The sequence below is a fragment of the Mustelus asterias genome, chromosome 21 (assembly GCF_964213995.1).
Source record: "Mustelus asterias chromosome 21, sMusAst1.hap1.1, whole genome shotgun sequence".
Taxonomy (NCBI): Eukaryota; Metazoa; Chordata; class Chondrichthyes; order Carcharhiniformes; family Triakidae; genus Mustelus; species Mustelus asterias.
In genome coordinates, this window is record NC_135821.1 from 67,801,554 (window position 1) to 67,816,134 (window position 14,581).

General features: G+C 39.5%; 1 protein-coding gene across 15 annotated transcripts in view; it reads right to left on the bottom strand.

Annotated features, from left to right (window-relative positions):
* Window positions 1–14,581, bottom strand: part of qkia (QKI, KH domain containing, RNA binding a) — a 100,875-nt gene that overhangs the window by 19,782 nt on the left and 66,512 nt on the right. For 8 of the 15 annotated variants that reach the window (XM_078238109.1, XM_078238104.1, XM_078238114.1 and 5 more), the window contains exon 4: window positions 12,099–12,260. In XM_078238109.1, the coding sequence (XP_078094235.1) occupies window positions 12,099–12,260 (162 nt within the window). The remainder of the gene's footprint in view (window positions 1–12,098; window positions 12,261–14,581) is intronic. The other 7 variants (XM_078238111.1, XM_078238113.1, XM_078238107.1 and 4 more) reach the window with 1 other exon arrangement.

Here is a 14,581-nt window from a genome sequence, read left to right on the forward strand (position 1 = left end):
ACTGATAGATACAGACGATGGGAAGAAAGACTTGTTTATTTTATTAGTTTCATTTCAACACTTAGCCTTTCTCTGAACGGTGCATTACAGTACAATTGCTTCGTAACTGGGGGTTAAAGAACCACATTGCACTATTTATTTTTAGTTCTCCCAGGTACAAGTCTCAAAACCCCTCATCAAATCAGAATAGCCGCAAGTAATTCAGTCAGCACTCAATTTAATTCCAGCATTCTTCTGCAATATCTAGGTCAAACTGTAGATTAATTTTGCTACAACAATTAAGTTTCAAAGTAATCCAAACCAGTCTATTGGTATTTTCAGCACTGTGAATCTTGAAAATTAGTTTTTATTGCAAGGAAGCTCCCCCGCATCCAATTATGCAGCATAGTCCAATACTCTAGGTCCTCGAGGTGATCAACCCTTTAATAAGGGGATGAACTAGTCAAGCATCTTAGTATTTTACAGCCCAAATACAACTTTGCATCTTTGGCATTCAAGGAGTTTCTCACCCCTTCTCCCCAAAATTGTCAATTTGTACATGGGGTACAACAGGAGTATGGAGCGGGAATCAAGTCTGCAACTTTCAGCCTGCGTGGTTCAGTTGAAAAGATTCAGCATAATACTTCCAAGGAACAAAGCTTGGAACGGTGGACTGAAAACAAAGGCTTCATCTTCCCAATATCAAACTGGAAGAAATTTCTGCTCATCCAGTACAGGATGCCACGTAAGCAGTCTGATGATTTTGGCAACAACGGAGAGTCAAAAGTGATGGGGAGGTAGAGCTGGGGCATCAGTATACTTGTGAAAACTAATTCTGTGCCGTTGGATTATGTTGCCGAGGGGCAGTATATAGATGAGAAATGTCAATGCAGAGGATGACTAGCGCTGGAAAAGATACGCAACTAATCTAAAAACATGACCTGAAGTACTGGATTCTGAATGCACATTAACTTGGCTGCAATTTTTCTTCTTGTGCACTACTAACAATGCTTTGGATAGAGTCCCTGACAAACATAACATGCAGTGCTTACCAGGCAGATTCACCAGCGTTCCTGGTTCCTTTTTAGAATGGGCGAATGCCCTCATCGTATGTGGAGAGAATGCAAACTTCCTAGTTGTGCACAGAGATTGAATCAACAAGGAAGCAATAAAATCCCTAATTAAATCTGGCTTGCATCTCTATCATGATTTATTATATTGCCCCATTTAGCCTAACACACACACGGCTGACAAGGATGGAGAATCAATCTTTTATGGTTAAAGTGGAGACCAATCTCCTTCCTAGTTTCTTCAAACAGCATATCTTTATTACTTCTTTTTGAATAGATAGGTCATCAAGGAAAGCTCAGACGTGATCAATTCATCATTGGGTTTCGAAAGAAGGTCCCCATTGGTTGTCATTCATAGAACTACGCAAAAAAAAATAGCTTTAATATTTGAATCTTTCAGATTCTGTTCACTAATGTTTAAACATTGTTTAAAAAAAACACTTAATGATCATTTTATTTGCAACAGTACAAGTTGCATCATCCGATATTAAAGAGAGAAACGGAATTATAGATTTTCATGGCTGTGTACACAAGCTGAGACCAAAGACCGAAGAGAAGGTTACAAGCCTTTTGGAATCCAGAATTCAGCAGCCATTATCCAGTAGTGAAAAGCTTAGTCTTTAACCAAAGCCCAATCCTCGATTGGAATTCAAGCTAAGTCTGCAGTCAATTTCCAAATCACTTATGTAAAAGAGAACAGTGATATACTCTCCAGTTCTATGCTCTAATGCCTGCTGCAAGTGTGCATGGTTGCAAGCATTAGCTCACGCAGAAATTAATCCCACGCACAAGTAGACAAATTCAGCCCTTCAAGCCTACTCCGTAAGGCCAGAGGAGAGGCACTGAAGGGTGTCCAAAGCTCAAGGAATGGAGACCACGTAAAAGGTCAAAATGCTTCAAAATTTAAGGGAGACGGAAGAGTAGAAAGAATGTGTGTGTAAAAAGGGAATAGCAAGGACCTGAGTAGCACATCAAAACCACACAGAAAATTTGCACAGCACAGGAACAGGCCATTCAGCCCTCCAAACCTGCACCGACCATGCTACTCGATTGAACCCCCTACTCTCACAGGGGCCATATCCCTCTATTCCCATCCTATTCATGGATTTGTCAAGACGTCCCTTAAAAGTCACCATCTTATTGGCTTCCACTACCTCCTCCGGCAGAGAGTTCCAGGCACCCACCATCCTCTTTTTAAAAAAAAAACTTGCCTCATACATCACCTTTAAATCTTGCCCCACGCACCTTAAACCTATGCCCCCTAGTAATTAACTCTTCCACCCAGGGAAAAAGCTTCTGACTATCCACTCTGTCCATGCCCCTCAATCTCGTAGGCTTCTATCAGGTTGCCCCATAACCTTCCAAACCAAGTTTCTCCAACCTTTCCTCAAAGCTATGCCCTCATACCAGGCAACATCCTGGTAAATCTTTTCTGTACCCTCTCCAAAGCCTCCACATCCTTCTGCTAGTGTGATGACCAGAATTGAACACTATATTCCAAGTGCGGCATAACTAAGATTCTATAAGGCTGCAACATGACTTGCCAATTTTTAAACTCAATGCCCCAGGTGATGAAGACAAGCATGCTGTATGCCTTCTTGACTACCTTCTCCACCTGTGTTGCCACTTTCAGTGACCTGTATACCCAGATCCCTTTGCCTATCAATACTCTTCAGGGTTCTGCCATTTACTGTATATTTCCCATCTGTTTTAGACTTTCAAAAATGCTTGACTCCCATTTGTCCGGATTAAACTCCATCTGCCTTCTCTCTGCCCAAGACTCCAACCGATCTATATCCTGCTGTATCCTCTGGATGGTCCTCATTGCTATCCACAATTCCACCAACCTTGTGGCGTCTGTAAACTTACTAATCAAACCAGTTACATTTTCCTCCAAATCATTATATTATACATACACCCAGCTTTTATACAAAACATTATTCATAGGATATTGGCATTTCTGCTAATGTCAGCACTTGTTGGCCATCCTAAATACCATGAGGAAGATTGAGAGCCAATTTGAACTGCTGCAGAGCATGGGTATCACCAAAGCCGTAAAGAAAACAATTCCAGGAAGGCTATCCAGTGATGTTTAATATACAGCACTATATTTCCAAGTCAGGATGGTGTGCGATTTGAGGGAAACATTAGATGATAGGGGTTACAAGTTGAGAATGTGCCACTTCGTAAATGTGATACGTCCACATTTTACATCAGTGAGCATCTCGATCTCTGCAAAGGGTTCAAAGTACCTCAAGTTTTGCAATGGTTACTGTGCAACAAGACATTTCTCCCTCTGACAAAGTCATGCTGACTATCCTTGATCAAACCTTGCCTCGCCAAAAGTAGGTAGACACTCTCCTTCAGAATTTTCTCCAATAGTTTCCCTACCACTAACTCACTTGTCTGTAGTTCCCTGGCTTATCTGCAACCCTTAAATAGGAACCCCATGAGCTGTTCTCCAATCCTCTGGCACCTCACCCATGGTAAGAAGTCTCACAACACCAGGTTAAAGTCCAACAGGTTTATTTGGCAGCACAAGCTTTCGGAGCACTGCCCCTTCATTAGGTGTGTGCACTCACCTGATGAAGGGGCAGTGCTCTGAAAGCTTGTGCTGCCAAATAAACTTGGTGTTGAGAGACTTCTTACTGTGCTTACCCCAGTCCAACGCCGGCATCTCCACATCACCTCACATATGGCCAGAGAGAAATTAAAAATTTTGGGTGTCAGAGCCCTGCAATCTCCTCCCTTGCCTCCCACAGCAGCCTGGCTCACAATACATCTGGATCTAGAGATCTGCCCACTTTTGAGCTTGCCAACACCTCCAATATCTTGTCCTTCCCCATGTCAAATTTGCTGACAGACCTTGCAGTCTCACCCCGAATTCCGTAACTTCATCCTGATTCTCTTGGGTGAAGACGGATGTGAAGTATTCATTCAAAACTCTACCAATGTCCTCTGGCTCCACCCACTGATTGCCCCCTTGGTCCCTAATGGGTCCTACTCTCTCTGGTTCTCTTCCCATTGATATGTTTATAGAATATCTTGGGATTTTCCCTACTTTTATCAGCCAGAGCTTTCTCATATCCCCTTCTTTGCATTCCTAATTGCTTTCTTTCCACCCTACACTTTCTATACCTCATTAATGCCTCCACTGATTTGCTCCCCTTGTACCTACTAAAAAGCCTTTTCCTTTTCATCGTAGCCCGAATATCTTTGGTCATCTATGGTTCTGTGGGTTTGCTACTCCTTCCATATACCCTAGAGTGAACATGCTAGATATGTACCCTTCCTATTTCCTTTTTGAACACCCTGTCCCCTCCCCCCACACTGCTCTTCTGTCGATTTTCCCACTAGTAGGTTGACCTAGTCCTATTTTACTAAACTTTCTTTTTTTGCAACTTGTCTATTTTTGTCCACAAGCTTAAATTGTACCATGTTGTGGTCGCTATCACTAAAATGCTCCCTCACCACTACCTCAACCACCTGTCCAGCTTCATTCCCCAGAATTACATTTAGCAAAGCTACGTCCCTTGTTGGGCCCTCTACATAGGCCTCAAATGTTCTCCTGTACACCTTTCAAGAAATTCACTCCATCCAACATTTATAAATTATTGCACAGGTTATCTGTACACAAGTGAAATCCTCAATTAGAAATCTCAGGATTTTAAGTGTACAAGTCAAATTAAACTGAAAAGGGGGCTATATTTTTTAGACAAATAGCCAGGGATGTAGTAAATGTGGAGCAGGAGTTTGAACTTCTTTAACTATTACTTGATACCAATATTAACCCACAATTAGATTAACTCTCACCATATTACAGGGTTGCAAGTGTCAGTCCCTTTAAAGACTAGAAAAAGCAATTATTGCAATCAGCATAATGGACAAACTACAGAAGTTCAAAATGTCAAATGTGGGCTAAGTGGAGAACTGGCAAGACTGTAATATGCATTTGGCTAGTAAGCCAATCCTTTAATTAAATCAGACTTATTTTTAACTTGTCTCATTTGGATGTTAATTGGCTGTCGCGTTTACAACATCCGTGACATTTCCAAAGTACTTTATTTGCTGGAAAATGCTCTAGCTGCCCCAACACTAGTGGCATGGTGGTTAGCACTGCTGACCCAGTGCCAGGGACCTGGGTTCGATTTCAGCCTCGGGTCACTGTGTGTGGAGTTTGCACGTTCTCCCTGTGCCTGCGTGGGTTTCCTCCCACAGTCCAAAAGACATGCTGGTTAGGTGCATTGACCATGCCAAGTTCTCCCTCAGTGAACCCAAACAGGCACTGGAGTGTGGTGACTCAGGGATTTTCCACAGTAACTTCATTGCAGTGCTAATGCAAGCCTACATGTGAAATTAATAAATAAAAGGTAAAGAAAGAACCTATAGAAATAGGCGTTTCTCTTCCCATCCAGGAAATAAAGGCGGGAGAATGGAGAATTCAAGAATTACAGCTGGGTAAAAGCCATTTTTGCAGACTGGCAATTCTACAATCCCTGCAGATCAGGAACTAATTGAACGTCAATATTTTGACTCAATTGCCAAAGGACCCAGAAGTAAAGAATTTAGAATTTTCATCCCTTGTATTTCCAGCTTATGTTACAACAATACACAATGCTTTTCAAAAATAATACTGCCAGATTAACAATTATAACAAGCCTCTTTCCTCAACAAAAATCTGTTTCAGGGTTTTAAATAACCGATGTTTCCAAATTAGGAGTCAATTGCCACAGTGTTAATAATCCACTTTACACAAGAGAAACTTTCCCTAGTTTCAATCTCTTGTACAGAATTACTACCCTACTAGGATTAACAAATTTGTATTTCCCACAACCTAGCTATGTATTAAAATTGCTTAAAGTTCCGCATGGTTCAATGTAAAATTTACATGCCATTTGTATCAACTTAAACATTCCATAGACCAAACACTGAAGCTAGTTCAATTCTGTTACAACATGGAAAAACATCCCTGATAGCATTACTGGTCTTTTTACAATACACTTTTTTTTAAAAACATGAAATATAGCAACCCATTGCACAATAAATTTAAAAGAGCACCACAAAAGTATTGACAAGAAAACAAGAACTTAGGTTTCTGTTAAACAGAAGGGATGTCCAATTGCATATTGAGCTTGTGTACCATCATACTCTGCCAATTGGGTATATTGGGGGAGCTGATGGCCTGGTGATATTATCACTAGACTATCAATCCAGAAAGTCAGCTAATGTTCTGGGGACCTGGGTTTGAATCCTGCCACAACAGATGGTGGAATTTGAATTCAATGAAAAATATCTGGAATTAAGAATCTACTGATGACCATGAAACAAACCATTGTCGATTGTCAGAAAAACCCATCTGGTTCACTAATGTCCTTTAGGGAAGGAAACCTGTTGACCTTACCTGGTCTGGCCTACATGTGACTCCAGAGCCACAGCAATGAGGTTGGCTCTCAACTGCCCTCAGACAACTAGGTACGGGCAATAAATGATGGCCAGCCAGCAACGCCATGTCCCACAATTGAATTTTTAAAAGTGTATGCCAATTCCAATACTTGGAGGCTTCAAGAATCAAATGGGACATTGTTCAATTGATAGGGAAGGTGGTTCTACATCAAGAACAAAATCAGATGAAGCAAATCTGTTCCCATCTCATGGATTCTGTAAAAGCGGCTTTGAATCAAGTACAAATCAAAGATAGGAGTGTCACCAGGCAATTAAGGGCATCAGGCCAGAAATAATAAGTGAAACAAACAGCAAGTGGTCCAATGTGCTTCAAATGAAACTTAAAAGCAAAACGTAGAGATCCTATCTGATGTATAATCAAACTAAAGCAAAGTTTATTCTAATAGAAGTAAATGAAATGGTCAAAGAACTACTGAAAGGAGTAAGGGGCAAGGTTGGTAAAAAATAAATTGACCCAATCAACATTGAGACAGACATTAAGGTTTATAATGTTTATCAAGTTTATTCCTTTTGGCTGTGAAAATTCATTAGTTCTGACCTGCATTTTGGAAAATATAAAGCAATAATATTTTTCTAAAAAGCATTTCCCCCCGAAAAGATGGTGTACTCCATTACACAAAAAGCAAAATACGTTAGATGCAGGAAATTTAAAATAATTGAAAATACTCAAATAGCCTGCGTGCGTGCGTGGAGGGGGGAGAGCAGAGGGAGGGAGAGAAGGGGGGAGCAGTACAATGCAGGGAAGGGAGGAAACAAACAATAAAGGGAAAGTTAGAGATAAAAACAGAAGGCAAAAGACATGGCGATGAAAGGTGGAAAAGAGCAATATGTCAAGATTGTCAATAGCTAGTGTAAATGGGAATAGCAAAGTCATTACCAACAGCTATCTTTCAGCCTGGGAAGTTGTGAAGGGTAGATCTGTGATGGGGTACAAGGCAATGTCAAGTCCAGAGGCACTTCTTCACTAAATGAAGGCAAAATGATGTGCTTTTGGAAATGGCCTTTACAAAGTGCCAATGAGCACTACCAGCACTTTTGCTCACACAAACATGTGAACCACTGTCACTTAATATCAGATCATATTTAGTCTCTTTTACCAGAATTAGACAGGACCATTTATTTGCAATAGATCTAACTTTGTGCAGTTACGTCTGGTTTCAAGATGAATCGAACTTACATTCTGCACTTCATACAAATCTAATTTTTAAAAAAACTAATGTATCACAACGAAAGCTAATTACATGCAGAGCAGTTGCAACAACCAGCAATCAAAAGGCAGCCACTGCTTAATGATCATCCTTTGCTGAACTGTTTCACAATGTCCCCCAATTTATTCAGCACTCACTAACTGCTCCAATTCACTTTACTCATTAGTATTGCACTCTTCCAATCTACTCCAGGCAACTGTCAAACTCAAAGCAACCACCAGTTTGTGTTCAAATCCTCTTCTACAGTTGAATTCGGCTTCTCATACAACAATTGTACAATGAAAAAAATTCTAAACAGATTAAAGAGTGCCAATGGCACCACCAGCCTTCTCCTTTTGTCCCACCTGACTCAACTCAACAGGTAGGAATTTAGGAAGACTTATCAAATTTGACTATTAGTAGCAAAGGGGGCAAAAAACCTTACTTTAAGGACATTTACATCAACTTTTAGACTGATTCAGTGCCTGCATGTTACTGCTTTGCTCCTTCAGTCACAAGACAACATGGGTATCTCTAATGGCATCTCAAAAATTCTTACCCATTACATCTGCAACTACATTTGAGGATTCCCTTAATAAAACAGCTCAAACTAAGCACCCATGCAAATCTGCCATCAACTACTTTTAATACACACATTAGGTGTGTGATATGGCCTACCAAAGAAGCCAAAAGATGCCTTTAGCGTAAAGCAAAACACTGAAGTAAACCACACAATGGCAAATTTTTGGCATTAGCTCTTCACCCAGTTGTACTCATGTAAAAACCTTTTGATTATTTAGGACCGCAGGCAATAAACCTTCACCAAATTCTGAGAAACTTCACTGGGGCATCAGATTCATCATCTATGAACAGATCTGAAAGGCAGAATATCAACCAGAGCAGGTGCATCTCACTAAAGGAGAACGTACTAAATGAATATATTACACTGACACCGACTTTGCCATAAATTTACATAACCATAAATCCAATCTGATGCAGTCACGAGCCGAACCTTTCACCTTAAAACCAATTTGTCAGTTTTCAATTGATTAAAACACGCAGAGTTAAATCACAGGAATATTCAGACTGATCACCTGTCAAAAACACAGATTTTCAGGGCATTGTTTTTGTTGACATTTCTGATCTCTAACTCATTTACAGAATGGTATTGGTAAGGAGGCAAAATATAATCTATTTAAGAGCTTCTGCCAATCAAAGGAGAGCTTATAATGAAATTTCTGCCATTTGTTCCTGGTGACTGCTTTGAATTCAAATTTAAACTTAGATTGCTTAGTAACACAATTTTATGCTCTTGATTTATAAAGTTAAGGTCACCCTCAAAATATTTTGAACTCTTATGATTTTGTATTCTGTTGTTTTATAAGATAACATGTGAAGAGTTACGTAAAGTGCACACCCAGAAAAGGCAGAATTTCACCAGTTTCATTAATTCCAATAAAATGAACTATCGCGAATGTTGCAATAACAAAGCATGCATGAAATGATAACTTTCAGAATGTTACTTTAGCCATCAGCAGTTTTCATCAAGAATTTCAAAGGCCAAAAATATCAAATTATCTATTGTAAGAATGGCCTTGCTAAAAAGTTAAATCTCATGGGATGATAATTTTCTCCTTGTTCATGAAGGTTGAACGAACAAAGAGCATTCACTATTATCTCAATCCAAATGTAGAAGGGGCTGGCCATTTACATGCTGGTTTAATGCAAAATCCAGCAAATGAAACTCCAATACATGCCACATTCACTAACCATTTGCATTAACCACTGAAATATGTTTTGCTATTTAGAGGACATGAGGACTCCATAAAATATTGATTTCAACTGACGTTACACTCCATCATTCTTAACAGTCTGCAACCTTGAGTGTTCTTTTCACAAAGTTAACCAACAAGCAAATAAATGCATACCGGTCATCACTACAATACATGTAAAATTGCTTTGAAAAATCTTAAATTAGCGAACACATTGCAGGACAGACCCATGGCAGCCATTAAATTTTAATGATCAGCTCAAGAGAAGCAGGCTATTGTAGGATTCCAATACAATACAAGCCAAAACAAAAGGAAGCTTATGAATAGAATAGCTTAATTATACTGAAAAATTCAATAGACCATTTCATGCTAGTGAATATAGATAGGCATTTTGCTCACTGAATGTTACACGAATGTTAATGCAAGCCTAACTAACTTGAGGGAAAAAGTCAGGTAGCACATGAGCTCTGTTCTTTTCAGACTAAACAACTCCCATTAGAAATCTGGGTTTCTTGAATCACTTTATCCATAATGAAAAGTTAATTTGTATTAACCAATGTCAATAGCTTTCAAATATTAAACCAAGCTTTGGCTAACCATTGCCATTTCAAAAAAGGTAGTGTTATTTTGAGGGTAAATTAAATTTTGAACTATAACCACTTTATGATAAAAGGTCAGTTGATAAAGAAACAATAATAGGAAACAAATGGATACTGCAGTTTCCTTTACTGAAAATACAGGAGGGCCTAAATCTGGTTCTCCATTCATAATGAATTAATTAGGGTGAAAGAAAAATAGTTAATGTGGTAGAGAGAGAGAGCAGGCAGCTTGGATTTTGCAAATCTCTGCAGCGATTTCCTTAGCATCAAAGATAGATGCAGATTGTCACTGGTTTTTCTTCCACCCGACTCCATGGCTGGTAACAGATTTGTGAACAGAACACTCCCACTCACCTGATGAAAGGGCAGTGCTCCGAAAGCTTGTGGCTTGTGCTACTTTAACCTGGTGTTGCGAGGCTTCTTACTGTGGTAACAGATTAAACAGTGACACCCCTTCCTAGTGACTTGATATTCAGTTCCCTTACAGAAGTAACTTTTTAAACGTTCTACAGGGTTGGGGGGGGGGGGGTGGAAATCGGTTTACCCAGCTTGAAACCCAACCGGTTTTTGAAAGCTGCACATTCAGTAGATGGGGAACATGGAGCTCAAACTGTAACAGATCACCCGCGATTTTACTGAATGGCTGGACAGGCTCGAGGGACAAATAGCTTATTTCTGCTCCTATTTCGTATGTTCGCAAATTTCCCAAAATAATTTCAAAAATATCACTATATATTCACAATTTTCCACAGGATTTACAGAAAACATTGCTGCACAGTATGGTTTATGTATGCGCTTCATCTTTAATATTTATTTTGCATTATTCTTAAATTGATAACTAAGCACCAAACATGCAACACCTAAATTCAGCAACCATCGCCTATCTGTCAGTTTGCATCATACAAGAGGGCCACCACTATTTTTGTGGATAATGAAGAGTCCTTTTCCCTTGAAGTCAGCCTGCACTAATAAGCAAGTGGAATACATGCATCAAAATGTGGTTATTCAGATCCAGAAAACTGAAGACAGCATCACCATGAAAATATTGTGTTATTTAGTGCACAGGCTATTCTCTGGGCAAACGTACTGGTTCAAAACCAGGATAGTCTTTGAAAAGTTAACTATTTACACTTCAAATGATGTAACTCATTTTACCCTTTTCCACAACATTTCACAACAGGGGAAATTGACTTCATTATGGTTTGTCACAATTTAGGGTCACTCAAGTATAGAGGGGTATTTTGCAGAATAAAAAATACAAAGCTTGATAAAATGGCACAGTTGTAAATTGTGGGGGGCAAGTCTAGGGTGGGGTTTAAAGGAGGATCACAGTCTACTGGCTCCAAAGGTCAATTGAACACAAGAGGCCAAGAGTTAAATATGATATAGCTTATACTTGGCACAGAGATTCCTTTGTCAGGCTAGATGGGAAATTCACATCGAGGAGATGCAGTAAGCCTAGAAAACATCAAGCTGAAAACACAACAGATTTAACATCTTGATCAGATTGCCAACTGATTTAGGGAGGAACAGAGATTGTTGAAGTTTTGGTACAAAGCAACATGGAAGCATAATTGCTCAAATCTGGTGTCAGTGTATGAAGGAGCGTCTGTACAAGCATCTAGGCATGGAAGACTAGAAAGTCTACATCAGCAATTCTCTCATTTTTATCCTTTGCGCTTCCAGAATTACTAGACAGTTGAACTTCTATTTGTGAAAGCAATCCAAGTCTTTAGAAATAATTGATATGCTTTTAGAAGCAGCTTCACAAGAGTTCAACTTTTAACAATGCAAAGGTTCGAGTACACCATAGCAGTAGTAATAGTTGTGGAGGACTCTACTTATGGTAGATAATGTTGAAGATTCACATCACCCATTATGAAGTATTTTCTTTAAATAGAATTACTTCAAAATATATATTAAACCCCTAAACGGAAGGGCAATGATTTAATTAATCACATTTTAAAATATTTACAGAATGCATTAAGCATCATTGATAGCATCAGTTTAAAGCTTGAAATAACTTACAGCAGGCACCAGTAGTTTCTTGACCTCTTCTACTGCTCTTCTCAATTTCAATTCTGCTCTGTCTTGCGTGTCTTCAACAGTTATTAATACATGGAGCTCTTCATTCAGATGTTCCCAGTTCGGTTTGCCTCGGTTCTGTTCTTCCTGTAAAGACAGGAAAACCTACATAGAATTACATAGAATCTACACCAGAAACAGGCCATTTGGCCCAGTTGGTCTATGCCAGTGTTCATGCACCGCAGAGGCCCTCATCCCAAATGGCCCCGTCATACTTGATCCCCATTCCCCTTCTGCCTGGTGTATACATAGAGAAAGGAAGCAAGCGCAAGGAGGTTGCACAAAATAAAATCCATGATTTTGGCCCTTGCTATTAAGCAGAGTTTTTGGCAGGCAATTAAAAAGTTACGTTTAAAATTTTTATTGGGAACCAAATTGATGGCACTTATTCCATAGTAGTTTTTCATATGTTGCAACTGACTAGGACCCAACAATGAAATTAAAATCAGTGGAGTAAATATTACTTGTGACTTAATGTTCACTTGCTAGAAATACAAGGAAATTTTACTTCGAGACAAGATAAACCTGAACAAACAAAAAAAAATGGGTGATTCTGCATCCACCTTTCAGTGTGAGGTAAATCACTGCTGAAACAACAGGACAAGATGGCAGCATTCACCTATCATAACTAAGAATAGCAGAGACAAATAAAAACACATTAAAAATGTTAACCTACAATGCAACTGACTTTGTAATGATTCTAGTTTAAGTTTATTTATGTCTAGCAAGTGGCACAAGTAGGCTTATATAACACTGCAATGAAGTTATTTTGAAAATCCCCTCCGTCACACTCCAGCACCTGTTCGGGTACATCAAGGGAGAATTTAGTACGGCCAAGGCACCTAACCAGCACGTCTTTTGGACTGTGGGAGGAAACCGAAGCACCCAGAGGAAACCCATAGAGACACGGGGAGAATGTGCAGACTCTGCAGTGACAGTGACCCAAGCCGGGAATCGAACCCAGGTCCCTGGCACAGAGGCAGCATTGCTAACCACTGTGCAACCAGGGCACCCATTGATTCTACCTGATCAATCGGAACAAACACCTTGACATCACCGAATAAAACTGCTGAAAAAGGTAGAGAGTTATCCCAAGTGCCTGGAATTTCTGAGGTTTGGTCACCAAGCCGAATGAAACTTTGCAATTTCTTAATGTATTTGTCAACAAGCACAAGTGAAATCACCCTGGTAATGAAATATGCAACCCTCTTTAATAGTTAATGACGCAAAAACATTCATTCTTACGGTATCAGTGGATTAATTTTACAGGAACTGGATGAACACTGATGCTGGTGCAATTACAAAGCTTTTTCACTCCAACATTCTCAATAGAATAAGTTTAAAAATATCAGTTTCAAAAGATCATGCTTCAAAGTGAAGATCATACATGTTTAAAAAGCTGCCCTTTCACATAGTTGCTAGATTCCATTTGTACCATGGAAAAACTAAGGGAGGCTGTGCAAACAGCAGGCTGTCGTTCTGAACCAGTGAAGGACTTGCACCTCAAATGCAAAAGTTGGGGTACTCCTAGATGTTAATCTCCTGCTGTAACTAACTTGCTCATGGATATGCACCTCAAGTGCCTTAAACAAGGCTAGGGGCCAAGTAGTTGGCAAGTGGGATGAGGCTGGACGGCTACTGGTCAGCCAGCAGGCCAAATGACTTCTCTCCATGCAATAAACCTCAGATTTGATGACTTATCACATTTGTTCGGATATGATTTTTTTTGTAAAGCACACAAAAAGAGGGTTAAATTGAGTGTGGCATTTAAAAGTTTCTGTAACAAGTACACCAGCTTGCTAAATATGGATTGTTTCGAATAGAAGTAGTATACAAAGGTCACACTTCTTACAAGAACAAGGTAAAAGCGGGAAAAGAGTGTACATGTCAGATGCTAGGTTAATAAATAAGTGAGAAGCAAGCTGGAGGAGATTTGAAAGGCAAGTGAAAAATGGTGGAAAAGAAGTGCATGAGAAAAGACAAAAGATAAAAACGAACCCAGAAATTTTCTACAGGCATATAAATATTAAATGAATGGTAAAAGGAGTCAAGCCAATTGGGGAAACAAAGAAATTTACACAAGGAGGCACGAGAGATGACGGAGGGGCTGAATGAATACTTTGCATCTGTCATTGCCAAGGAAGATGCCAAAGTCATTGTGAAAGAGGTAGCTGAAACACTGAATGAGCTAAAAATTGCTAGAGGTATTAGAAAGGCAGGCTGTATTTAAATCAGTAAATCATCGATACTGGACTGATGCATCCAAGGATGTGGAGGAAAGCGAGATAGAAATTGCAAAGACAGTAGTCGTAATCTTTCAATCCACCTTTGGTACAGAGGTGGTGGCAAAGAACTAGAGAAAACAAAATGTTAAGTCCTTGCTCAAAACCTAAGGATAAACCTAGCAACTACAATTCAGCAGTCAA